Source organism: Lepisosteus oculatus, chromosome 16 (genome assembly GCF_040954835.1).
Source record: "Lepisosteus oculatus isolate fLepOcu1 chromosome 16, fLepOcu1.hap2, whole genome shotgun sequence".
NCBI lineage: Eukaryota > Metazoa > Chordata > Actinopteri > Semionotiformes > Lepisosteidae > Lepisosteus > Lepisosteus oculatus.
The window spans coordinates 2,368,450-2,392,765 of record NC_090711.1 but is presented as its reverse complement, the minus strand read 5'-3'; the positions used below and the strand labels follow the sequence as shown (position 1 = coordinate 2,392,765).

The 24,316-nt window shown below is 49.9% G+C and overlaps 2 protein-coding genes across 9 annotated transcripts; one reads left to right on the top strand and one right to left on the bottom strand.

The window, feature by feature from the left end:
* Nucleotides 1-1,730: 1,730 nt before the first annotated feature.
* maf1a (MAF1 homolog, negative regulator of RNA polymerase III a) lies at nucleotides 1,731-11,625 on the bottom strand. The gene is made up of 7 exons (XM_006639651.3): nucleotides 10,786-11,625; nucleotides 8,719-8,847; nucleotides 7,970-8,138; nucleotides 7,088-7,209; nucleotides 6,407-6,526; nucleotides 5,695-5,793; nucleotides 1,731-5,386 (listed from the first exon to the last, which is right to left on the bottom strand). Exons 1-7 carry the CDS (start codon nucleotides 10,866-10,868, stop codon nucleotides 5,365-5,367), a joined length of 744 nt encoding a protein of 247 aa, XP_006639714.2. The 5' UTR covers nucleotides 10,869-11,625; the 3' UTR covers nucleotides 1,731-5,364.
* Nucleotides 10,302-24,235, top strand: rbck1 (RanBP-type and C3HC4-type zinc finger containing 1). Of its 8 annotated transcripts, none has more exons than XM_069179429.1 (14): nucleotides 10,302-10,693; nucleotides 13,629-13,689; nucleotides 14,835-14,898; nucleotides 15,336-15,480; nucleotides 16,183-16,279; nucleotides 16,821-16,983; nucleotides 17,296-17,462; nucleotides 18,158-18,331; nucleotides 19,180-19,340; nucleotides 20,042-20,153; nucleotides 20,872-21,051; nucleotides 21,577-21,675; nucleotides 22,006-22,149; nucleotides 22,805-24,235. In XM_069179429.1, the coding sequence occupies exons 3-14, from the start codon at nucleotides 14,856-14,858 to the stop codon at nucleotides 22,883-22,885; spliced, it is 1,566 nt and encodes a 521-aa protein (XP_069035530.1). In that variant the 5' UTR covers nucleotides 10,302-10,693; nucleotides 13,629-13,689; nucleotides 14,835-14,855; the 3' UTR covers nucleotides 22,886-24,235. The 8 variants fall into 8 exon arrangements, with proteins under 8 accessions (XP_069035530.1, XP_069035525.1, XP_069035526.1 ...); XM_069179424.1 differs by having other exon boundaries at nucleotides 10,306-10,693; nucleotides 13,629-13,743; nucleotides 16,785-16,983; XM_069179422.1 differs by having other exon boundaries at nucleotides 10,307-10,693; nucleotides 16,785-16,983.
* The last annotated feature ends 81 nt before the right edge of the window (nucleotides 24,236-24,316 follow it).

The following is a 24,316-nucleotide window of genomic DNA, read 5'->3' as shown; positions in this document are numbered from 1 at the left end:
TGTTTCTAAGCAAGTTAGCCTGACTTTTCCTACTTCTCTACTGTCTCCGGGCTGTATGGTTCGAAGCCCCTCTAATTAAATGGGCCTGATCTGCTACAGCACTAGGCCAACAGCCCGAGCCAGACGTACCTGGGTATCTCGTCCACATTGTTAAAATACGACGCATCAATTTTTATACAGTAGTTACAGAACTAGCATGAAAGTCATCTGAAAATGAAAGTGATATTTACTGTTGTTTTTTTCTACAGTCCATAAGCACAGCAGCTGAGGTCTAGAGTGATCAGTCTACTTGTTCCAGGTCTCATCTCTAGTTAATAGTCCATGTCGAGCTCTTCTTGGTTAATAGCCACTTATCAGAGTTATTGACACCTGCGTTACACATTATATAATTGTCCTTGTGTACTGTGGGTTACGTTTGTTCGTTTGCAGCCCCGGTACTGAAGTGTTTCTGAATTCCTCCCCTGCAGCAAGTTGTTTGTGACTTTTCCATTGCGTCTCAATCAAGAGAGGTGACTCAACTCTATAGCCCATAGCAGGGAGCCCCGCAGGTGCAGCAGCGCCTGCAGATCTCAGCGCAGGGCTCTCGGCCCCAGCACCGCGGGCAGGAGACAAAGAGCCGGCGGACGAAGCTGGGGGAGGCTTGCCCAGGGCGCCGCGGGTTGGCAGAAGGGAGCGGGCCGGGCAGGCGCTCTTCAGAACCGCGCGCCGGGAGTGCCTGGACCGCGGGCACGAGCTGCGGGGAGCAGTGTGAGGGGTGGGAGCGGCAGCGGGGAATACCGGCGCCGGCGGGACTCGAACCCGAGTTGCCGCGGAGACTCGCCATATGCCGTGGTCGGTGGAGATTCCCCCTGCCTCACGAGTGCTTACCACAGTGTTAGTCAATGAACTGAAGGAAAGGCAGCAGAAACTCTTATTCACCGGGTGTCGGGAGTCTCGGTTTCAGGCTGGCTGATGCAGTCTGGGTGCACGCTGGAGGGTAGGGGTTTCCCCTTTGGGGGAGGGATGGTACGTTTTCGGTGAAAGTGCTCCCCGCTCATCTCCGCTCCTCTGATTTGAGTGAGGCTGCATCAGGGCCCTTGGACCTCTTATTCCCTGGCTGGGTGAGGGGTCAGAGGACAGGGGTTGGCACTCGCTGTGGGGGGGGTCCACTCCTGAGTGAGCCGCTGGCTGTGGGTCAGCCTCAGTCAGCAATAACATAACATCATCACTTTATTAACCCTTTACAATTTCTTGCATTAGGAATTTGTCTTTTCACAGACCCCAGCTTGCTCTCCATGAGACACACAGACAGGGAGAGAGAAGCTGGGGGTCAGAGCGCAGGGTCAGCCATTTATACGGCGCCCCTGGAGCAGTTGGGGTGAAGGGCCTTGCTCAGGAGCCCAACACAGTAGGATTCCTCTGCCGGCTGCGGGATTTGAACTGGCAACCTTCCAGCCACAGGCACAGATCCTGAGCCACAGAGCCACCGCTCCGCCCTGAGAAATGAGAACAATGAGCACTGCAGACACAGAGCGAGCACAAGTGGCTGACCAACACCAGCTGATGGCCTACAGCCGGGTTGAGCTGATGACCCAGATACCGCAATAGGAGCTCATGCAGGGACGACGACTATCTTCTGGAAAAATGCTTGATCGTAGTCGTCACTCCTCCTGAAAGGCTCACGGATTTACGATCTCCTTGCTTTCTGGGCTATGGCCCTGCGATGGCAAGTGATGACCCACCTGCATTGGTAATGAATAAGACTGAAAATTTTATTTCTGCAAACAAAAAGCTTTCGTTTTACACACATTTATTTTTTTTCTAAAACAATATAGATGTGAGAAAAATGCATCAAACATAGAAGACGACAAAATAATCATGAGTTTATAAACACCTGTAATAAAGCTGTGCAAGAAGGGAGACAGCACTTCTGTCCATGTTACATACACAGAACCAACAGTGTTAAAAAAACATAAAAGTGCACAGCTTGAGAAACGCATACAATTTTTCCTCATTCAAAAAAAAAATCCAAGGTATAAAAAAACACAATTGTGAGAAATACACTCTTAGGTTTTCAACATGCATGTAGTTCTTGAGAACTGCACTTTGCAAATGAGGGCAAAGTGCACATACATATTCTGAACAGCCCAGTGCCGCTTACTGTGATACTGGGCCAGTCCAACCACAGCTCCAGCCTCCAGCCCCCTGTCACTCTATAAACTGAATCAAAAGTGTTTATTCTCACACTGCTTACATGTGGCTGAGATGAGCACAAACGTCTTCCAACTTAGAATCCAATGTCTTTGGGGTAACTCTAAATACCTGCTTCACTAATAAAATGTACACCAAAATGCCGCCTTCAGATTAAGAGGCTATAACAGACCACCGATCTACCGAGTGTTTCCTCCCAGACATGATGTCCGGACTGTTTCTTGATCACTCAAAACGGTCAAGATTCACATTCAGCAACAGACTGAGCGGAGGAATTCAGAAACTTGCACTCCTTGGATTAAAAAGAAAAAACGTCTTGTCACAGACCTGTTTATTTATTGCAAAGAATGTGCTGCAGCATTCTATCTGCCAGACAAGAAGGAACTCCTGTGCCACCTGAGTCCACATGGGGTCTCCAGACACCTGGAACCTTTTATGGTATGATAAACCACAAATTCATTCATCACAGCTGCCAACAAGCAGAAGGCAGCTGAAACAAAGAACCGGCACAGATTTCAGTAAACTCAATATTTAAAGATTTTTGTCAAAAGTCCCAGCTGACAGTAGTTTATCACGGTAACGGCACACAACAACTGTGAACATGCAGCATAGGAGCCGAGCTGAATTTTTTAAAGTACAAAAACACAATGAAACTTTCCATCAGACACACAGAAATGGCTTTGTTGCACACACCATGTGCGTCTTAACTAGCAAGACCCATTTTACAGAGTTGACATATGTATGAAGTTGACGGATATTTCAATCACAGCACAACTAGCTGTGTGACAGCAGGTTTAATAACAGACTGCATTTGGTTACACTATTACAGAATACAAGCAGCTCAGGCTTCCCAGAACTGCACAAAGCAAACATCGCATTTACACAGAGTCCTGGTTTCTTAAAACCACCACTTCCTATCCAGTGGGTCTCATCCTATTTTCAACATTAGGTCTAGCTATTTTCAATACCAAAACATTACAGACTGCTACCTACAATGTTAATGTAGGGACTGTTTCAATGTTTAGGATTTGTATATGACATTTACTATGTCCATTCTATACAATTAATGCAACTCAGTAAATGGTCGCAGTTTTTTAGCCTATATAATTGTGGCACAATGCATAATCACCATCTATTGCAGAAAAGTGTCGAATGAGATTAATGCTTCCAAGACCGTGACCCCCTAAACCTGTAAATATGGGTACAGTGCTTCCATATGATTCTAGAAAGATCATGCATGCTGACATTAAAAAATGAACAGGTGCCGATGACAACCCCTGCTCAGAGCAAAGTGGGCTTGGCCAGCTCCATAATTCATTTAATCCCATACTATGGGAGTCGATGAAGAGCACATTCCCGTTTAAAACGTCGGGCTGGGGACCCATTTGTACAGCAGGACAGAGGAGCGACTGGACCCACAAGCCTCTAACTTGGGAGTCCTGAGCTCTTAATATTACTCCATACTACCGCAGACTTACATACATGCACAGAACAGCTTGCTGCATGAGGTGCTCTGCTAGGCACTGCACACTACATAAGGCCAAGATGCCCAATACTGCAATGCTTGCACCCACATGCTTTTTCTCCTTGGTATTGTGCCATAGAGCGACAATGTTCTCAAAATGTTAAGACGGCTTTCTTGGATAGGCCAAGGCAGTGTACAGGCCATAGAGCAAAATGTACAAGTGCAGCGTGGGTCTCGCACTCAAGCCCTGCAGACCTGCGCTGTCTCACAGCTTTAACTCCCTATGAGATTAATCGGTCTGACAGCGCGATTCAAGGTTTTAAAACAATCTGATCACTTCTCTCCCCCCCCCCCCGAGAGTGGCAATGTGTCAATGCCCCTGTACAAGGTGTAAAAATATCCCGTCTCAATAAACCACCGAAAAGATCAAAGAAAAAAAAAAGAAAAGAGATTTCACGGGCAAAGACGGCCTTTCACTTCCTCTACAGCTGCAGGAGAAAAGAGCATGCTTACGCAAAGCAGTCTGGAACTTTGTAACCGGCACATCTTTTGAAATGCCAGACATGTTTTTCTTAGAAGTAAATCAGGTGAGAAACAATTGCACTGGCAATCTACAGAGCATGCCCAGTGCAAGAGTACAGGGCGCAACGCTTGGTTGTTCCTTTACTTCCTCAACTCTCTGAATTCCAAAATAGAGATTTAGCACTCCAGGGCTACACAATGTTGCAGTATCATAGGGAATTATTCTGGAATCTGATTAATTGAATCTAGGAATATAATATTCAAGACTACTCCTGCCATTTCAGCACAAAGCATTTCCTACAATCACAGCTTCTATTAAGCCCTGCTCATGTGTTTGAAAAGACAAACACAATACTGTACTATTCATATAGTAAGAAAATCAGGAGACGCTGCCTTCTCTTTAAACAAACAACGAAATGCAACTATGGTGACACCTAGTGTCTGAACTTGTGTGCACCACAAAGTCTTTTCTGCCTCTCTCATCTAAGCTGTAGACAAACAGTATCACAGCCTGTTATGTTATTAATAAAAAGATAACATTACAAGCTGTGACAAAAAAGATACTTGAATTTAGGATTAAAATGTAACTAGAACACATGGGTTTTAATAAAAAAGACAGGAAAAAATGGAAAAATATCAACACTGGATAATACAAACATCAGGAAAACAGCAAAGACTCTCAAAGTCCCCCCGGAAATTACACTTCAGTCCAATAAAAATATTTTGAACAAAATTTCCTGGGCTTTCGTTCCACTCCCACAGAAGGGAATATTTCTCTCAAGGGCTGTCAGAACACGCCTAGGCCTCGCCTCTCCACAACATATCGGAGTTCTGCTGTTTTGAGCAAGACACTCAATTCTTACATGTTCTTTCTCTATTCTTCCATATGCCTGGTTCTCCAATAGAACATAAGGAATACGAAATATGTTTTAAAAAACAAAAAAGTGAATTTTTAGACTAGTGCAAGAGATAAAACAGTAAAACAGAGACAAGACTGGGTTTTACCACGCTAGGCTCACACGCCCCTGTGTACAGAAGATAAGCTTCACTCTCTCCGAAACCAACAGTAAATGTGCTTGTGGAACAGATGGTAAAGGAAATGCTGGTGGCCTCCAGGTCTGGCCGCTGCTATCTCAGAGCTCTCCACGCCCGTCCAGAACAGCTGGCAATCGCTCCTACCAGCAGCTTCAAGCACACAGTGCGCCGTACCTGGAGAGAGAGAGAGAGAGGGAAACAGCGGCAGGTCAGCAGCACGTGGAGCCCAACACGCGCCACCCAGCCTGCAGCCGGCAGAGGGAGCAACGTTTTACACTCTGGGGCGTCTGTAAAACACACACTGCCGACCGACCAACGTTTTACACTCTGGGGCGTCTGTAAAACACACACTGCCGACCGACCAACGGTAGCCGGGTTTGGAGTCCTCGCCGGCGGGCCGCACGATCCAGAGTGACCCCTCTGAAAGGCTGCCCACCAGGGCCGCCAGCAGTGCAGGGATGAACCCCGACAAGTGCGCCCACCTCTCTTCGTCCATGTTCTCCTCTTCCTCGTAGCTGCCCTCCTCCAGCTCCAGGTCCAGGTCGTTGCCCAGGGCCGAGTCCCGCGGGGCCATGAAGACGCTGGACACAGGAGAAGAGGGAGGTCAGCCACAGGCCAGTGCTGCCTGACCTCAGGACCTTCCAGTCCACCCCTTTGCAGAACACTGTCACGCCTCGCCCCTCAGTTCTTTAACCGGTAATTAGAGAGGTGTAGGAGAGACCCCTGTGTCCTCTCCCACCCCAGCAAGCAGGGGCGTAACGGGGAACCACACCCAGAAACGACTGTTGGCCAGAGTTAATTATTTCACTCGCTTGTTTGCGTTGGCTATTTTATACTCCAGAGACGTGAGGGTCTTTTCTTTCCTTTTTGTATGCATGTAAAAGCTTCTCTTGCACTGCACATAAAGAGCAGACTACTGCTTCTCCACGCACCTGTGGCCAATGACTGGAGGGAATACCACAGATAAACAATACAGGGAGCAGGACAAGAAGGAGCACTTTTCCAGCCTTCTAGACTGGTGTCCTCAAGGACAGATAAACATCGGCGCAGCTCAGCAACCATCACACAGAGATTCAACTAATACGTAACAGATTTCTAGAACTGAACATTACTGGAATATAACTACCATAGATGCACGCAACCTCCTCCTGTCCAAGCGACACCCACGCACACAGTACAGCAACTGCTCCTCACCTGACTGAGCGGCAGGTGAAGAAGACGATCCTCTTCAGCCTCTTGTTGTAGAAGAAGTAGTTGAAGGACCACAGGTTGCCCTCCTCTCCATACGGGTCAGAGTCCAGGTCTGGGTTATAGCTGCAGAGTCACCAAGCGATTTGCGGACATGTTTGAAAAACTACCGAGCGTATAAGTATCGAGAAAAACATCTCTGTGTCTGATGCGTCTTAACGAAACTGGGGAGCACAGCAAACACATGGCAAACGGTTTCGCACTGCTGCCCAGCACGCAGTAAACAGTTAACTGGGAAACAATTACAACAGGGAGCAAAAGAACACAGACAAGGGGAGCGCAGAACATCTCAGCAGACTAGCGCAGATCCATGGAAGCTCTTCAAATGGGACAGAAGACTTTTTGGCGTCTGGATGAGACGCTGTTCTGCTGAGACCACAGCTGACGATGCCAAAGCCTGGTGCCCCTAATCTGTGTCATTCATCTCCCCCATAAGATTATCTGATCAACACTTTAATTATCAGCTACCGTACCTTGCAAGTGTGCCGAAAAATTATTTTGAAAGACATTGCTAAATGAGGGTTATAATGTGAAATATTTATTGATATTGGGAAAAAAGGAAGGCACCCCACACACACGCACACAGCGCCATCTACAAGGGAAGAGGTTTCATCAGGAGGGGCGCACCTGTAGATGTCGCACTCAGAGAGGCAGATCTCGTCGTCGATAGCCTGCCACAGCTGAGGCTGCAGGCGGCTGAACTCCCCTCCGGCCACGGACGACAAGCTGCTGTTCACAGCGTTCACCACCTGGGAGACAGAAGGCAGAGCTACTGCATGTGCCGCACGTCCAACCTGTTCGCACACAAGCACGCACGCACACGCACGCACGCACGAGGTCCATGCCTTCCACACACCGTCAGTTCACAGCCCGTTTAAAAGGCATGTCCGATTAAAAAAAAAGAGATTTCAACTCCCGCTTACTCGCGCGAAAAGAGAAAACTAAAACGATTTATGATTCCTGATTCATCCACGGGGCGACAGGGAGCGCTACAGGAGGTCATTCTTGCCGTCTGCCATAGGACTGTACAACGCATCCACCTTGCGTCTTGGCAGAGGCAACATCGACAGTGACCTGTTTCTGGACTAAACGCATCTACACATCTACTGCTACATCTGTTCTCTTTCTTTTTCTTTTTCTTTTTCCCCGTTTACAACCACTTTTGTGCAATATATGCCAGGGACCTGTGCAATACATTTATATTTATATCTATAGTTACATCTATATTTATATTCATATGTGTGATATGATTTTCTGTGTACTGTTCTGTTCTAGTTTGTTCTTGTGTGTCTGGACTGTGAGTAACTTTTGTATTGTATTGTATTGTATTGTATTGTATGTATTGTACTATTATTATATAATTCGTTACACTGTGGCTGTGTTGTGTGTGTTAAGCTGCTGTTGCACTGCAATTTCCCTCACGGGATCAATAAAGTATCTATCTATCTATTACGGACGCGTTAACACAGACTGAGGCCCAGCTGCCCGCGAAGGCGGCGGCGCCCTCACCCAGGTGACGCTGGGCTCCCGGCTGAAGTCGTGGCTCTTTGCGCGGCTGAAGTCGTAGTCGGGGCGGAAGGAGGCGTTGAGCGTGGCGATCAGGTAGAAGAGCGTCTTCCGGCTGCACTTGTCCGACAGGGGGCCCTCGCCCTCGTCTCCGCTCTGACTGTGGCTCAGCCTGACGGGGAGGAACGGACAACAACGACGACAACGGAGCGGTCAGTGTCCGCACCTGCCCGCCTCACGCTCCCCCAAGCGGTTCGCTCCTCCCAGCTCTCCCCCGGATCTCCGAGAAGAAGGAGTACACACAGTGATTTTTGCTACTCTACCAGACACTCAAGTAGGGACCTGCGTCAGCATGCGTAGGCTGCAAAGGAACAAGTAAAGGTTTACTGGGGTGCTGTCTGTGTGGAGTTTGCATGTTCCCCTCGCCTCCCCTGTGGTTGCCTCCCACAGTCCAAAGACACACTGGCAGGCTAACTGGCTTCTGGGAAGACTGGCCCGGGTGTGAGTGGGTGTGTGTCAATAGGTGCCCTCCGATGGGCTGGTGTCCCATCCAGGGATGTACCCTGCCTTGCGCCCGATGCTTGCTGGGATAGGCCCCTGCTCCCCCATGTTACCAGTCCTGGACACAGCAGTTAGAAAATGGATGGACTGAGCTCAGGTGAAGTTCTTCGCTCAAGGGCACCACAGCGATTCCCCACCTCTCAGTTACGAGTCCGGAACCCTGAGCCCTGCTGCCCCCACCGGTGTCTTACTTGTTGGGGCTGACTCCTGAGGTCTGTGGGGGGGAGAGGGCCTCGAGCACGTGGGGCAGACCCTCCTGGCAGAACTGCTTGAACATCTGCTTGTCTTCCCCGGCCATTTTGCATGAGTAGCTCTCGATCCTGTGGAACAACAAGGGAGCAGCAGAGGAGATGTTGACACTTCCCCATCTCAGTGGTTTTGAACTCAACACTACCCAGTAACCCCGGGGGGGGAAAAAAAAACCCTGCCGGTTTATTCTCTAAAACCTCCAATCCAGCTGCGAACTTCAAACCAATCCAACTATTTTTTTTTTATTTGAACAACGTTCTCTCCCATACTGCTCAAATCCGAAGTCCTAAGAAAGTTGCATCACTCAGAACTGAGAGCGCTGTGAACATCCCAGAAGAGTTTCGCACGCAGAGATTCTGCAAGTTTTCTGGGATCTCCTTACTTCACGAGTCAGAGCGTAGGGGGACACACCCAGTCCTCCAGGACCAGAGTCCAACAGGTTTCCTTAAATCATTAACAGCGTTAAAACTGGTCTAGCGAAGCAAGCGATTAGATTAAGAGGTGAAATGAAACCCCACAGCGCTGGAGCTGTTCACTGAAGAAGGGGCTGCACTATTGCTGACCGCATCAGGAGCATTCAGACTCGTTAGTGATCCCCGTTACACAGTGCAACCAGTTATTTAATTAACTGCATAAGCGCAGTACCTTTAACTTGTCTCCGAGGTGCTTTAGAAGGAACTGTACCTCTAATGAAGAGTTTAAAGTGAGCAACTGCACAAGACCTGAGGGAACATGCTCTATACAGGCCTGTCTGACTAAGATAAACCGGGTCAATTGTTCAATTAGAGGAAACTAGAGCAGACACCTGCTGCAGTTTCTCCATCTCTGATAGAGAATAGGCTAGCAGACACCGAGCCCGACTGGAAGTGACCCACCAGCAGGGGGCATTATGGACAAGGGGCTTCGCTCCAGCCCGCGTTCATGAGATAATCAGAGCCTTCATTGATTTAAAGAAGTTGCTTCATTGGAATATTTGCATTTTGTTTCTTGGCCAAAGTTTGGGATTTTATTTCACTTACAAAACACAACAGTTAAAGCCCCAACACGGTGTCAGAGTCGGGAACAAACAGATCACATTCATTCTTATTGTTAAAAAAAGTCAATGCAGGGTTTGATGATGTCACTGAGGGTGTGTGGGTCACCAGGACCAGGATTGGGAACCAGTGGGCTAGGATGAGTAAATGAGCAGTCTGACACCCATCACAGACAGATTCCTGGTGCACAGCACGAGGCCTTTGAGCAAAAGCACTCTCTCCCCTCTCTCCGTCCTCACAACCGAGCTCTTGATTAATTAGCTGCACTAATTAGGTGCTGGGCTGCACGGGGCTTTTACCCACTTAACCAAGGCTCCAGAAATTAAAGACCCAGGAGAGGGTGAACGAATTCACGATGCATAGGAGCCTGACCCGTTTCAGGTTGTACAAACCACAGCTCACAGGGCTGGTCTCTCGGGCTGCGAGATGACAGATGCACACAGGCAGGGAGCTGCGGGGAGCTGCGGGGAGCACAGACCTAAGAAAAAACCGCGATGCTTTTCTTTTTCCTGCTGCGATAGGAGCACTGGAGCCAAGAACAGGCCAAACTGCTCTGCAGTGGGACTTAACTGTTTCCCTCAAGTATGGTAGACTCCAGCCCTCGGGCGACTTTTCCGTTACTTGCCAGACAACTTTATCTTAGATTGTAGACGGATTACCGATTAACTCGGGAGAAGCGATAACTTCAACCGAGTTATAAGAGTGCATGAATGCAGTGCTAGTAAAAACACTTAAAAAAACAAACATGTAGTGTTTGTTTTTTGCTGGCGTCCTAAACACAGGGCTACGGCAATAAATATCGCTCAGTTTGTAACAGCCTGCTACCTCAACCCGTCACAGGCTATCAAGAAGGTTCAAGAGCTCAGATGAAGATCGAGAAGAGGTAAAGGTCTTCCCGTCACCCACGCAAAAAAACAAAAAACTCGCCGTCCCTGCGTGTCGCGTATCGGAGAGGTTTGCGACTGTAAAACTCACCGTCCGATGATCTGACAGTCCCCAGTCTCTATCGTGAGCTGAGTGTTCATAGCTTCGAAGCTCGAGTTTTCCAGGAGTTTCATCTTATCGTCAATTCGGCAAAAGCAATGTTTACATCTAAAGAAGTACCGCAGTTCAGATCTTTTAAAACAAGAATTAGTTCATTCGCATCGTCTCCTAACCTGTGCTCGACCAATCATGTTCATTTTTTTTAAGCGCCTTGGGGGGGACAAAAATACAAAGTGTGCATCCAAATTTTATCTTGCGTTGTTATTGTTTTAACCTAACCCTCTTCGATGTTTCGGTCTCCTCAACTCTCGACGACACGAAACGCAGCGCTGCAACTTCTGGGCCTACCCCGTCCCCTAAAGCCGCCTGCTCAAGTTAAAGCTCGCACCGAGTTCGAAAGCGCTCTCGCCGGGTCGGCTCCCGCTCAGCAGCCGCTCTCAATTCAAAAGCAAAAAATGTATGTAAGGCTAGCAGCCTGCGGTAAAGAAACAAAAGAGACAAAATACCAGTTTACGGACGCGGAAACGATCTCTGTCGAAGGCTTAAGACACTTCTGTGTCTAATAAAAATGTCTTCCTTTTTACTGTGAAATTTCCAATACCTGCCATTGAATAAACTGAAATTTAACGCAAAATTACACATCCCAGCTTTTTGAACGGGATTCAAAGGGAAATCCCAGGCTTACGAAAGCCCTCGCTGCAACCACTGACTTGCTGCGAAAAACCTTCTGATTTTATTTTTAATGTCTTTCACCGTTTAGACAGTCCGACCTAATCTGACGTACTTCCAAACAACCTCTCGCTGTTCGGATAATTTCCTTTTTTCTTCGCTTAAACTACCCGCAGTCCTGTCGTCCACCTCCGGGTGTCGCTTCTGGGTAATGTCTAAATCTGTCAAATTAAATTCTAAACATTTCTGTATTCATGAAAAGTGGGTGTCCGCTAAATAACTTCTCAGTTTATACAGAATATAAATAGTTCTGAATATTATCTTAACATCGTAATTGGCTGGACGTGATCCAGTGTTGGTTTACTCGCCCAACTTAATGTAGTGAGTGAATTGCAACTCTGAATTACACGTATTAAAAGTACAGCTCATTCTATGAAGTAAAAAAATATTATTTGGGGGGTTGCTGTTTAGGTTTAGGCTCTATATGATTATTGGATAAGTCCAGGTCCATTCTCAAGGACACCAGTCATCACAGTTGCAAACTGTTTTCTCTCCTACCGTCCGGTAATCGGTATCCAAGCATTCGGTCAAAGACTAACGGATTACGGAACAGCTTCTACCTACAGGCAATAAGGCAGCTAAATAGCCAAGCTGCAGCTCCTTCAACAAATCACCCGTAATGGCTACACGGACGTACATTTTTCACTGTATTCGGCATACTGCACTACCTGGACATAATGTATTGCATACACCCTGGACGACACATCGCAGCTCTATTTATGTTGAGCTCTGTCTTGGGTTTATTTAATTCAATTTTCATTGCACGATGAGCTCGCAGAAAAGACATTTCATTGCCTGGAACTACTGCTGTACGCTGTATTGTTGTGCCTTTGATAAATCAGCTTTGATTGATTGATTGAAGGGAACTGGTTTTAGGGACGAAAACTGTATATAGGACTCTTCAGCGCTGCAGATAACTGGATCTGATAATCGCACCTCAGCCGACCTTTGCTCGGGTGCCTCGAGTTCACTGTGTCCGTGTTTCTTGTGTGTCACCCCACACGCGATGGTGGAGAGACGTAGTCACACTGGGTGCTTTTTAAGTGGTGCCTCAAAACCTGTACCATCAGATTTTTAATTTAATTTTATTGTGATGTTTTTTTAATGCCCTGGGTAGCTTTGAGAACATTGCTTTTAAAGGCACTAGGTAAAATAAAGTTGTTTAATATTTAGGCCATGCACGTTTTTCACAAGGGTTACGCTCAGCTAGGAAAACGGCGGTGTGCTTTTTGCCTGAGTGTTGTGCAGTCCTAAAGCTTCTCTTTAATTCATCTGGTGCAGTTTTTCACGTGTCCAATATATCTGTTGTGCGTGGGGCTGCCGGTGCAGAATGGCCGCTGTGTGTCTCCCAGGTGGTATATTTTTATATAGCGCCTTTCACAACAAGGTTGCACCAAGGCGCTTTACAAAGCAAGTGACCTTATGTGTTGCGAACACAGAACAGAAAAGACCAGAAACCAAAAACTCGTCAGTAAGGAGAAAAAAACTGGCTGCCCAATATTCTACAGTTAAAAAAGGGGAATAAATGAATTAGGGACAGTCTAGCACGGAGTCCGAACTTTCTGCTATTTTTAAACGGTTTTCCTTCTTAAAGCTCTGGCTTCACAAAAATCAGTCCTTTGCGAAGGAGGGACTTGTTCCGAATACTATCGCCCCGTACACGAGTGCGAGAAGGAGAAAGGTTACTTCGGACAGATCGGCGGTCAATATTGCAAGACAGCCGTGCAGCGATCCTCTTGTATATCGTGGTAAAAACAATAGTTTGCGACGAGATGTTTCTGTAGTTTACCAGAGCTCGGTTCCATGTCCAAGATGAGCATTGTGGCACTATTGCGCTCATAATGTTCCAGGGATTTATGCGACGTAAGTTCCTGGATCTTAAATCGCTGTTGCAAAAGCCCTCGTTCGAATTCGCTTCCTAATACATCACTAGACGACTGTTCTAACGTTATTCAGGCAGTGGGATAGCGCTGCATGGACGTGGGAGAAACCTTGCTTGCTGTGTGCGGAGCTGCTCCGCTTGAGATCTTCCCGTGTAGGTACACGAGGGTTCCTTTAAATAAGAAACTTCCTGGTGCAGAAGCTCGTTTCACTTTTCATTTCAGAATACAGACGGTGCTCCGGGTGGTCGGACAGACTCCTTTATGAAGGTGCAGGACAGCGGAGGTACAAGTTTCCAGACTGACGTTTGCGCTATGATTTAAGAAGGAGGGAAAGAAAGTAAACTGAACTTGTGTCTTAAACAATACCGTTTGTTAACTCGGGGAAATGTCGTGACTCTGGTGGTTGTTTACTGGGTAACGCAGGAAAAAAAGACTCCCGGAAAAAAAAAAACGCTAGGTAGTTCCCGTGCTGTTTTAGCGGGTGATTTCGACAAAGTAGGATTAAAAAATAAATGTCAATACTGTGTCATTCCTCCACCGAAACCTTGCGGAAGCGCCTGGCAGCTGATGAAGAATTTGGTCATTTGCTTTTCGAAACTGTGGTTTCGAAATGATTCCTTCATCTCTCTTCTTGCTGAATGGGAGTTTTATTATTGATAATTATTTCCTTATTGATATTGTATATTTGCCTCTACTGTGCTATGGGGGGGACAGGTAACAGTGCGCTTAATAATCTCTCCAACCGCTGAGTTCTAAACCTCCAGTTTGCAGGAACTGCCCAAAATAGCCGTTTCTCACAACTTGTTTCATTTCCTCCGGTTGTTGGTTAAGTCACGACCACAGTAACGGAGGACAATCCGTTCTTGGCTAAATAAATGCAACCTCTCGCTTTGGGGAGAAGTACAGTGTTGCGTTATTGTGCGATATTGTATATCACGCCCAAGTGTTCCGCGTGCCTCTCCGCGTCGGCACGGGCCGGGTCAGAGGTAAGCCTCGAGACGGCGCGTCTCTGTGCCGAGTCTCCGGCTGCACTGCTCCGAATATATATCGCTTTGGATTTTCCTTTGTTGTTTTACAAACGGGTGTTCCCCCTGTGAAGTTAAAGGTTTACACGAGCCCTGGGTTGCTCACAGATGCTGTGCATTGAAATGAGTGTTATTTACTTTTCAACTTTAATTCTTGAGGTGTGTTGATGTTTTATTTACTAAGAGTAACTCGGGATGGATGATAAATTATTGACGCCTAGATGACGCGTGACATGCACATGCTTGTTAATTATGTAACACTTGTATTTATCATGACACTATTTTTAGGTATTGCCCTTTAAAGTGTAAGTTGCTGCGCGGTTATGTTTTTAAAATTGAGGAAATTTCAGACTTCCAGACGTGACTTTGTGTTGTTTTCTTAATTTGGACTTTTTCGGTTTAGAGGAGCTGTTAATTGAAAACAATGGCCACTCCTGCTGCTTTCAGTCCCGAGACCCTGCAAGAAGGTAAGCGTGTTCTGTGCTCAGCTTGCCGTCACCCTTCTGTCCCACCGGATGTCCAATAACGGTGGCGTATGATTGGCTGAACGCCGCCGGGATACAAGGCTGTGATTGGTCCCCCAGGGGAGGGGGGGGGGGATCTCCCTGTGAGAGGAAGTGATGTCAGTGAGAGACGCGTTGCTCCTCCAGTCCCTGCTCACCCTCCTCTCAATCACTTGCACAACTTCAGGGGGAGGTGTGAGTCCACAAGTCTGCTCCCCCCACCCCGAGAGAATAGAGGATTGTTTGTGGAGCGGCTGAGGCTAATAAAACAAGTAGCTTGACCCCCATGAGCAGGTGTTCAGTAAGAATAAAAAAGGCGTTTTTAAAAACGCCTTTCTGCCACAGCCCAGGCCCAAGGGCGGGGGGCCGACACTGACGCCCCTGCTCTCCTCTCCCTGCAGCGGAGGAGCTGGCCGCCAGCCTGGGCACAGCCGTCGGCCTCGGGGACCGGGAGGGGGCGTGTCGCTGCGTGGAGCAGCTGGCAGACCTGCGGGTCCCCCTGAGCGTCAGGGTCACCCCGGACGTGTACCCTAAGGAAGAAATCAGGTGAGTCCAAACAGGCGGGGAGGTGGGGTAGCCGTGAACCCCCAAGTTCACAGGCTCCCCTTGCCAGGGGGGTATCAGATGGAGTGACAGGCCAGTGGGTCCAGCATCAAGAACAGGAGACACGTTTCGCACAAAGAGTGGCGGGTGTCCGGAACAAGTTGCCAGGCCTGTTCCCTGGGAACCTTTAACTCTCCAACACCCACAGTCTGTAGTCCTGTTGAGGGGGCAATCCGGATTGTTAAAGGTGTTAATCCTTACAAGGCAGTTGAAAGAGCAGACCCTCACGACTACACAACTGTGCCAGTCCTCAAGAGACATCGCCTGCTTGAGGCGCCTGTGTTTAGATCGCATCGCCGACATTGCTGCCGAAGTTTTCCAGAAGGGATGATCTCAGAAGTCAGGTTGTATACAGATTGCTGCTCCATTTACACCACATTCCCATGTCAACCACCTGTTAGGAATGACTGAACGTTCCTGTGCACCATGTTGGGTATATGCTGTACAGTGAAGCATGCAGAGACGGTGGATTTCTTTAGGAGTGAGCGTGCTGTTGGCTCACTGCAGTGCCCATGCCTGATGAGTCAGCAGCAGGAGATGTGGAGACATTATTTCCTCTTTTCCCCCATGTAGTGTCAGCTGACTGATATCATGGAAGTATCTGTCGCGTGCTTGTTGCCATCTGACTGTGCCTCTGTCCCGTAGACTAAAGGTGGGAGTGGAAGATGCCCAGGCGGACGCCTCCATTCCTGTGGCCATCGTGGTGACCTCTGACATGACCATCACTGAGCTGAAAGACAAGGTATGACATGAGCCCTGCTGACTCCGTGCTCCTCTCATCGCCTTCCTGGATGAGCTCAGTCAGGCAAAGAAAGGGAAGAAGATTCAGACATCTTGTGTTTGGGGGTGGTGTGGTGCTGTAGTGCTGGGGCCCTGGGTCCAGTTCCGGACCCGGGGTGCTGTCTGTGTGGAGTTTGCACGTTTCCTCCCACAGCCCACAGACACGCTGGCAGGTTGATTGGCTTCTGGGAAGATGGGCCCTGGTGTGAGTGTGTGTGCCTGGAGATGGGCCAGAGTCCAAAACACGGTGTATCCAATGGATGGATATTTTACAGATGAGGCTGTTTAAATGCTCAGAACGGTGCACCTGATCCATATTTTGATTATTGCCCTTAAAGCATGTCTGTGGTTACAAGGTTATAGTGTCACTTGAGGGGTTAAAGTTGTGTGAGCTCAGACTGCGCCTCGCCTTGCCTCTTGATCATCGGAGCTGTGGAGGGGTGACTCTCTCTGCCCCCGCCCCGCAGGTGAACCGAGACTACGGCTTCCACCCCTCCCTGCAGACCTGGGTGATCGGGAAGCGCCTGGCCCAGGGTCCCGAGACGCTCTTCAGCCTCGGCGTGAGGAAAGACGGAGACGCCGCCTTCCTGTACATCCGATCGGCCCAGCAGGCTCAGCTCACCCGGGAGCAGGAGCAGTACGACCAGGAGCAGCAGCGCCTGGGCAGTGAGCGACCCCGACCCCCTGACCTCTGACCTCTGACCTCTCCAGAACAGCAGAACACCCCACGGTTACTTCACAAACACTAAAGGATTCTTTGAGCTACAACTACTGTTCAATACACACTGGCAGAACGATGTAGAGAATCTGTTTCACCCACGGGTTTCACTATGACATTGTAGGATGTCAGACACTAATGTTTTAAAAACTGGGGAAGCTTTAGAGAAAGATTGGCCTTTTTTTTGCTCCTCTTTGAATGAGAAGTCGTTCGTTATTGAGGGTTATTTTGTTCTCCTGGCATTGCTTCTGTTCTTGCAGAGATTATCAGTGCTGTGGGCTATGTGCTTGAACCCAGAGGCACGGCGGGAATAAAGCAGGCCAAGAAGCAGGAGGATATGCACAGGGGAGCCACAGGACCCCCACCTCCACTGCTCCCCAAACGTGCTGCCTTGCCGGCCCCACCCATGCTACCCCCAAAGCCAAAGGTAGGGCTTACCTGCACCATGTTGAATTAAAGCGAATCAAAGATGCTGTAGCAGCTGGAGCAGGGGCAGTAGATGCTGGAGCAGGGGCAGTGACAGGGGCAGTAGATGCTGGAGCAGGGGCAGTGACAGGGGCAGTAGATGCTGGAGCAGGGGCAGTAGATGCTGGCGCAGGGGCAGTGACAGGAGCAGTAGATGCTGGAGCAGGGGGCAGTGGCAGGGGCAGTAGATGCTGGAGCAGGGGCAGTGGCAGGGGCAGTAGATGCTGGAGCAGGGGCAGTAGATGCTGGAGCAGGGGCAGTAGTAGTGGTAGTAGATGCTGGAGCAGGGGCAGTGGCAGGGGCAGTAGATGCTGGAGCAGGGGGCAGTGACAGGGGCAGTAGATGCTGGAGCAGGGGCGGTGACAGGGGCAGTAGATGCTGGAGCAGGGGCAGTAGATGCTGGAGCAGGGGCAGTAGTAGTGGTAGTAGATGCTGGAGCAGGGGCAGTAGATGCTGGAGCAGGGGCAGTGACAGGGGCAGTAGATGCTGGAGCAGGGGCAGTGGCAGGGGCAGTAGATGCTGGAGCAGGGGCAGTGGCAGGGGCAGCAGCAGCAGTCCCTGCAGTGCTATTGCCAGCAGTAATGTTAGCAGCCAGGATTGTGTTGAATGGAGTCCCTGTGAGCGGCTGTGTGTAAGCGCTTGTGTGCTTGTGTGCAGCCGGGCTGGGAGTGCCCACAGTGCACGTTCGTCAACAAGCCCACCCGGCCCGGGTGCGAGATGTGCAGCGCAGACAGGCCGGCGGGTTACCAGGTGCCAGCTGTCTACCAGCCGGACGAGGACGAGGCCCGCTGGCTGCAGCAGGAGGAGGCAGCCTGCCAGCTGTACCAGCAGGTAGGAGCCCGCCTGGCCACTCCTCCGCCCCTTCGACACCGGGCCTGAGACAGTGAGAGGGGCTACAGAGGAGAGGCGCCGTTCGGCTCAGCTCCGGCCCGTCTGGGAGCCGGTAGCAAACCGAGTCGAGGATCAGATCCTGCTGTTGCTTGAAGGAAGCCAAGGTATTGCTTTTAACAACGTTCCAGACTCCCACAGTCCTTTGTGTACAGAAGTGCCTTCTGTCCGGTTTAAAATGCAGTTTCACCCAGGTCCCCCTTGTGTCCTCTGGTTCGTGTTTCTCTGTCAGCACCTTTGAGGATTCTGAGTCCTGGTTTCAAGTCCCCTTGTAGTCTTCTGTGTTCAAGACCATACGGGTTTGGTTCTTTTGCCCTGGCAGTGTAGGACATTCCTTTAATTCCGTCAGATTAGCAGTGAATGGCTGTGTAGATAACACTATACCTGCACTTACTGCTGAGCTGCACCGAACTGAGGGCTGCAGTGATCCCCCTCGAAGCCCTCTGTGTTCACACAGGGCTGGCAAGAATCAGCAGGAGGAGAAGCTGTTTGCACTGTGCCATTTCAATAGTCATGAGCTACTGGAAGCAAGACGGCTGTCCCAATGTTAATGGCCAGAGAAACAGAGCTGCGATCTGAGAACATAATCCGTTTGAAGAAAAACGGATTGTGCAGAAACAGCTACAGTTCAGCTGTAGAACCGTTGTGTTAAGTAATCCAGAGAATTTAAGGATTCTTAAATTTTAGGATTCAGGCCTGGGCCCTGCTGCAAGAGCCAGGGTGTCAGCAGTTGATTCTTGCCAGATAGCTGCTGCGGCACTGCCCTACCTGCCTCTCTCTGTTTCTGGCAGGCCCTGGAGGAGGAGCGCACCAGGAACTTCGAGGAGCTCCTGCAGACGGACCAGCACAGCCTGGTGCCTAACAGGCTGCAGATTGACTGCCCCATCTGCTATGTCCTCATAGAGCCAGGAGAGGGCGCCACGCTGCGCGAGTGCCTGCACAGCTTCTGCAAGTATGAGAACGTTTCATTTCATCGGGTCAGAAATAGTTAAACCTTAAAAGGTGGTACGTACTTACAGAAACAACAAGGGATAGACTCGTCGACGGTATTGATGTTTCCATCCATTCATTTTCTAACCACTTCATCCAGTGTAGAGTTGTGGGGGAGCGGGAGCCGGAGCCTGAGATCAGAGCAGGGGGGTGCACTGGACGGGGCACCAGGGCATTGCAGGATACGCACACACAGACACGCACCCGGGCCCGTCATCCCAGGAGCTAATTAACCAACCAGCACGTATTACCCGTGTAAATGTGGGGAGCACATACTGTACAAACTCTACGCAGGTAGCAGCCCAGGATTGAACCCAGGGCCTCAGTGTTGCGAAACAGCCGTACCGACCACTGCGACACCCATTGATGTTTCCAGTGTATATGTTAAGCACACTTAAAGCAGAATTTTAACCTTAAATGTATGTGCAGTTCATTGTCACACACACAACAAAAAGCATTCTGTTCTCTGTATTAGAATAATTGTCCCTTATGGAAACCATTACATACAATGGCAATCCTGCCTGTCTGAAACTTCGGAAGGTAATTATTGACATGCTTTTCTGCTTATAAGGAAACTCTTCAAATTGAAGCATGCACAAAAGGTCCAATCCGTCTGTCCTTCTCCCCCCGTCATGAGAACTTGCTTGTCTCCCTCCCAAACAGGGATTGTCTGAAGGGGACGATAGTCAACAGCACGGACGCGGAGGTGGCCTGTCCTTACTCGGACAATGACTTTGCCTGTAACGGCAAACTGCAGGACCGGGAGATCCGATCTGTAAGTCCTCTGATCTGGAAGTAACCCTACTGCCCGGAGCGGGGGACCTTCATTTTAGCCCCCCGGCCACCCAACTGTCCTGTAGAATAGCTACATCTGCACAAATACAGAACAGTAACCATGGTGTCCTTCGTTTATATAGTGCCTTTCATCCCACAGATCTCACGGCCTGTCATTTCATCGCTATTCAAGATTTGTGTCCTCGTATTTTTCTTAACGTGTAATTATAATTTCCTAGTTTCTTCTCATGCACAACCCGTGCAGAGGACCTTCTGTGCTCTTGAGATCTTGAGATTGTGAAACCGCCCGGTTTTCTGCTCAGTTCTGACAGCAGGAACGCCAGCCTCCCAGATCGGCCCCTCGCTCCGCAGGTCATGGTGGTGTTCAGCCCTCTGCTGCTCCTCTCCCGGCAGGAGCGTTCAGCCCTCCTCCTCCTCTGCTCCTCTCCCTGGGGGAGCGTTCAGCGCTCCTCCTCCTCTGCTCCTCTCCCTGGGGGAGCGTTCAGCCCTCCTCCTCCTCTACCTCCTCTCCCTGGGGGAGCGTTCAGCGCTCCTCCTCCTCTACCTCCTCTCCCTGGGGGAGCGTTCAGCGCTCCTCCTCCTCTACCTCCTCTCCCTGGGGGAGCGTTCAGCGCTCCTCCTCCTCTGCTCCTCTCCCTGGGGGAGCGTTCAGCGCTCCGCCCTGACGTCTCTGCTCTTCTCCCTCCCCCCCGGCCCAGCTGCTGTCGGCGGAGGAGTACCAGAGGTTCCTGGAGCTGAGGCTGAGCATCGCCGAGACCTGCAGCGAGAACAGTTACCACTGCAAGACCCTCGACTGCCCCGGCTGGTGCATCTTCGAGGACGAGGTCAACGAGTTCCTCTGCCAGCTGTGCGGGAAGACCAACTGCCTGCTCTGCAAGGTCTCCGTCCCCTCCCCCCACCCCCCACCTCGCGGGCTGCACAGGCGTATTGATGAGGCCGACCCCTTTCAAGCGCAGGGGTTCGAGCAGGGAGCCAGCAACACGGGAACGATCCAAAGCTCAGTCCAGAAGGGAGACGCTCAGCGTTTCGGCCATGGAGCCATATTTACCCAGTGCTGTGTTTAAATGAAGACTGAATAGATGCTCGATTGATGGTCAGTTTGCTGTGAGACCAGAGTGGCAATAGGGGATCCAGAGGTATTTACAGTACGTCGGGTTAAGGCTCAGTTGTTCACAGTTGGGAAGAGCTCAGCGCTGGACTGAAGCTTTTGTTTTGCACAGTCCTCCAACAGGCCTCGGTGGGCATGCGCTTTCAGCTCAGACCGCGTGAATCCGAATCCCGCGTTCCTGCAGACGTTTCGCTCGTACCCGACGGGTCCCGCTGGCGCGATGCGGAGGGTTGGGTCCGTACGCGGAGGGCCTCTCAAAACCGCGGGGCTTTTCTGCTTTGTCTCCGCCCGCCAGGCCATCCACGAGGGGATGAACTGTAGGGAGTACCAGGACGACCTCCGCGTCCGGGCCCAGAACGACGTCGCCGCCAGGCAGACCAGCGAGATGCTCAAGGTCAGGACCCGGCGGCGTTAACCCCTCGCTTTCCGCATTCCAGAAGAGCCTCTCCCCCCCCCCTTCTCAGTGCATGTCAATCCAAGATGTACCTCCTTCATTTCACTGTCCTATATGTACCATTACTAGATATGGACAAATCTGTGTCTTATATTGCTGCATATTTAACAAGATTCCGTCAGATTCGCGGAGAATCCGGGTTTAGATGCACTATAGTCGTTTCCCCCCAAGCTGCCCCACCCTGAGGGTGTCCGTGTTGAGCTGGGGTCGCTGGGCAGGGCTGGGCGGGGCTGGTCTGGGCGCGGGGGCTGACGGGGCTGTGCCTTGCAGGCGATGGTGGAGAGCGGCGAGGCCATGCACTGCCCCCGCTGCCAGGTCATCGTGCAGAAGAAGGACGGGTGCGACTGGATCTGCTGCCTGATGTGCAAGACGGAGATCTGCTGGGTGACCAGGGGGCCGCGCTGGGGGCCGCAGGCAAGACGCCTTTCCTGTTTGTTTGTTTTTTTACTCGCTGTATTACCGGAATTACCCAACTCCTTGGCGCACTTCTCCAAGACATGACGACGGTTTTTAAGCTGCCCTCAGACTGTGATGGATCCTCACAAGTTGGTATCTAAAAGCCAGTGGTGATACAACTCGGCTGCTTCACTTATCCAGGGAGAACTCCAGGGGCCATGAGGTGAACTGAGCATCAGTAACTGCTGCTGCAGGGTCACTTACAGCAGGACCCCAGTCCTCTCTCACATTATTATTGCTTTATTATAGACGGACTCCCATCGTTGTCCAACTCCTGAACACATTTAACACACTTTGCAGTGGTCTCTCTCTTAAACACCTAGCCTCACCCAGGACAGAGGGGCTAAGACAAACATACGCCATAAAGTTCAGGAAGGGAGCTGCGTCAGCATGTGTAGGCTGCAAAGTAACAGGTAGAGGTTTATTCCCTGCTGAAAAGAGAAGAAGAGAGAGACAACGTTCTTTTCCGTTCAGCAGGGAATAAACCTTTGCATGTTTCCCATTCACCATAGAGATGAATTTATATCCGATAATCCTCCACTGCACAGAGGATGTTTTGAATCCCTTCACACAACTACACAGTGTTCCAACAGTGCTCTGGTTTTGACTGCAGGGTCAGGGGGACACGTCAGGTGGCTGCAGATGCAGAGTGAACGGGGTACCTTGTCACCCCAACTGCCAGAACTGCCATTAAGATGCCCCCCCCCCCAAGTCCTTCACCGGAGCAGAGAGAGGAGAGCCTGGCCAGAGCGCCCACCGCCGTTCACAGCGCCATCATCTGGACCTAGGAGACGATGCGCGGGGGGGGGAACATGCAGGAGGGGCCCGTGTCCACTTCTCCAGGACCGAGAACCCCCCCAATCCAGATCCCTGTGACCCTGGTATCGGCAGCCCTCCTAACGGCGCCTCCGCGGGGATAACGAACTACCCGCAGCTGGAAACGGAAAGAAATGTCCCATGAAAACCGAAATTTAAACCGAAAGCGGTAGGATCAGGGATTAAAAAAAAAAAAAACTCCTCGGGAGGCGAATCACGAATCGGGAGTCCAGTTCGGCCCCAATCCGATTGTCGATATCCGACTCGGATTCCCCCAGGAACGGGGCCGACGCTCCGAGGGCCGAGCCCTGTACCCCATGTTCACTACAGCATCTTCTTTCCCCACCCCCCTTAGTACCGAGCATCCCTGACGGGGATCGACTCCCGGAGCACCAAGGGGGAATTCCCGAATCCGGAATCGGGTCTCGTGGGTGTGAGTTCGCCCGTTCACCCTGGAACAGCTGTGCTCAAACATCTGCTGGGCTTTCGGACCCTTTTTTTCCCCACCCAGACATGTATTTCAGAACAGGAAAAAAAACACTATTATACTCCCCCCTTATCTGCTCTCTCTTAGGAAGGTTTATCCTGTCTGGCGGCTTTGCTTGTCCTGAGGCTCCATGTGGTTAAAACCAAAGGGATACTTTCTGTATAGGAAGCAAAAGCTGATTTTCTTAAAAGGGGAGAAGGGGTCAAAGTACAAAGCATTATCTTTGAATCGCCACAGACAACCTGTTTTTGAAACCTTACCGTTCCAAAAACGGCCCGAGTTGTCATAAGTTATTTTAAATTCTGATTGCTCATTGATCACTTCAGTCTCTCAGCATTCTGTCGTTACAGTGTTTGTGCAGGGAGCTTTTTGTTTCTCAAAAAATTTAAGGTGGCATTTGTTTCCAGGAAAAAATACTTTGCTAAAATGGATTTTTTGAGCCCCATCAATTGCCTGTACTCCCAGGACAGTCATCCTAGAAAGACTCCATGTGTCCTGGGATGGGATTCTCAATTACTTGCCTTGTAGAAAACATAGCAGTATCCCAAAGCACGCCTACTGACATGTTTACAATACCCAGTTAACACGTTACAATTTGTACATATGATTTTTCTGTTGCATGATTTTTCAGAATGCTCCATTTTAATAACAACCATACACCTGGCTTTTTGAGCTACTGGATGGAAGTGAGAGCTGCAGGATGTTTACTCTTTTAAAAAAATAAATTCCAATGAAGCTCCAGCTGAAAAGTGTTGTATTTTCAACCAGCGTGGGGTTGTTCCCTTTACAAAGTGCAACTGGAGCATCAGAAAGGTTCTCTCT

What these genes read in the sequence shown, in the direction of transcription:
- maf1a (XM_006639651.3), bottom strand. Translation starts at nt 10,868, where the DNA reads ATGAAACTCCTGGAAAACTCGAGCTTCGAAGCTATGAACACTCAGCTC. An exon ending in GACTGTCAGATCATCGGACG is followed by an intron (nt 8,848 to 10,785) that starts GTGAGTTTTACA and finishes GTTGTTCCACAG; the next exon opens with GATCGAGAGCTACTCATGCA. An exon ending in GGGAGCCCAGCGTCACCTGG is followed by an intron (nt 7,210 to 7,969) that starts GTGAGGGCGCCG and finishes TCTGTCTCCCAG; the next exon opens with GTGGTGAACGCTGTGAACAG.
- rbck1 (XM_069179425.1), top strand. Translation starts at nt 14,856, where the DNA reads ATGGCCACTCCTGCTGCTTTCAGTCCCGAGACCCTGCAAGAAG. An exon ending in AGGACCGGGAGATCCGATCT is followed by an intron (nt 20,154 to 20,871) that starts GTAAGTCCTCTG and finishes CCCCCGGCCCAG; the next exon opens with CTGCTGTCGGCGGAGGAGTA. An exon ending in CCAACTGCCTGCTCTGCAAG is followed by an intron (nt 21,052 to 21,576) that starts GTCTCCGTCCCC and finishes TCCGCCCGCCAG; the next exon opens with GCCATCCACGAGGGGATGAA.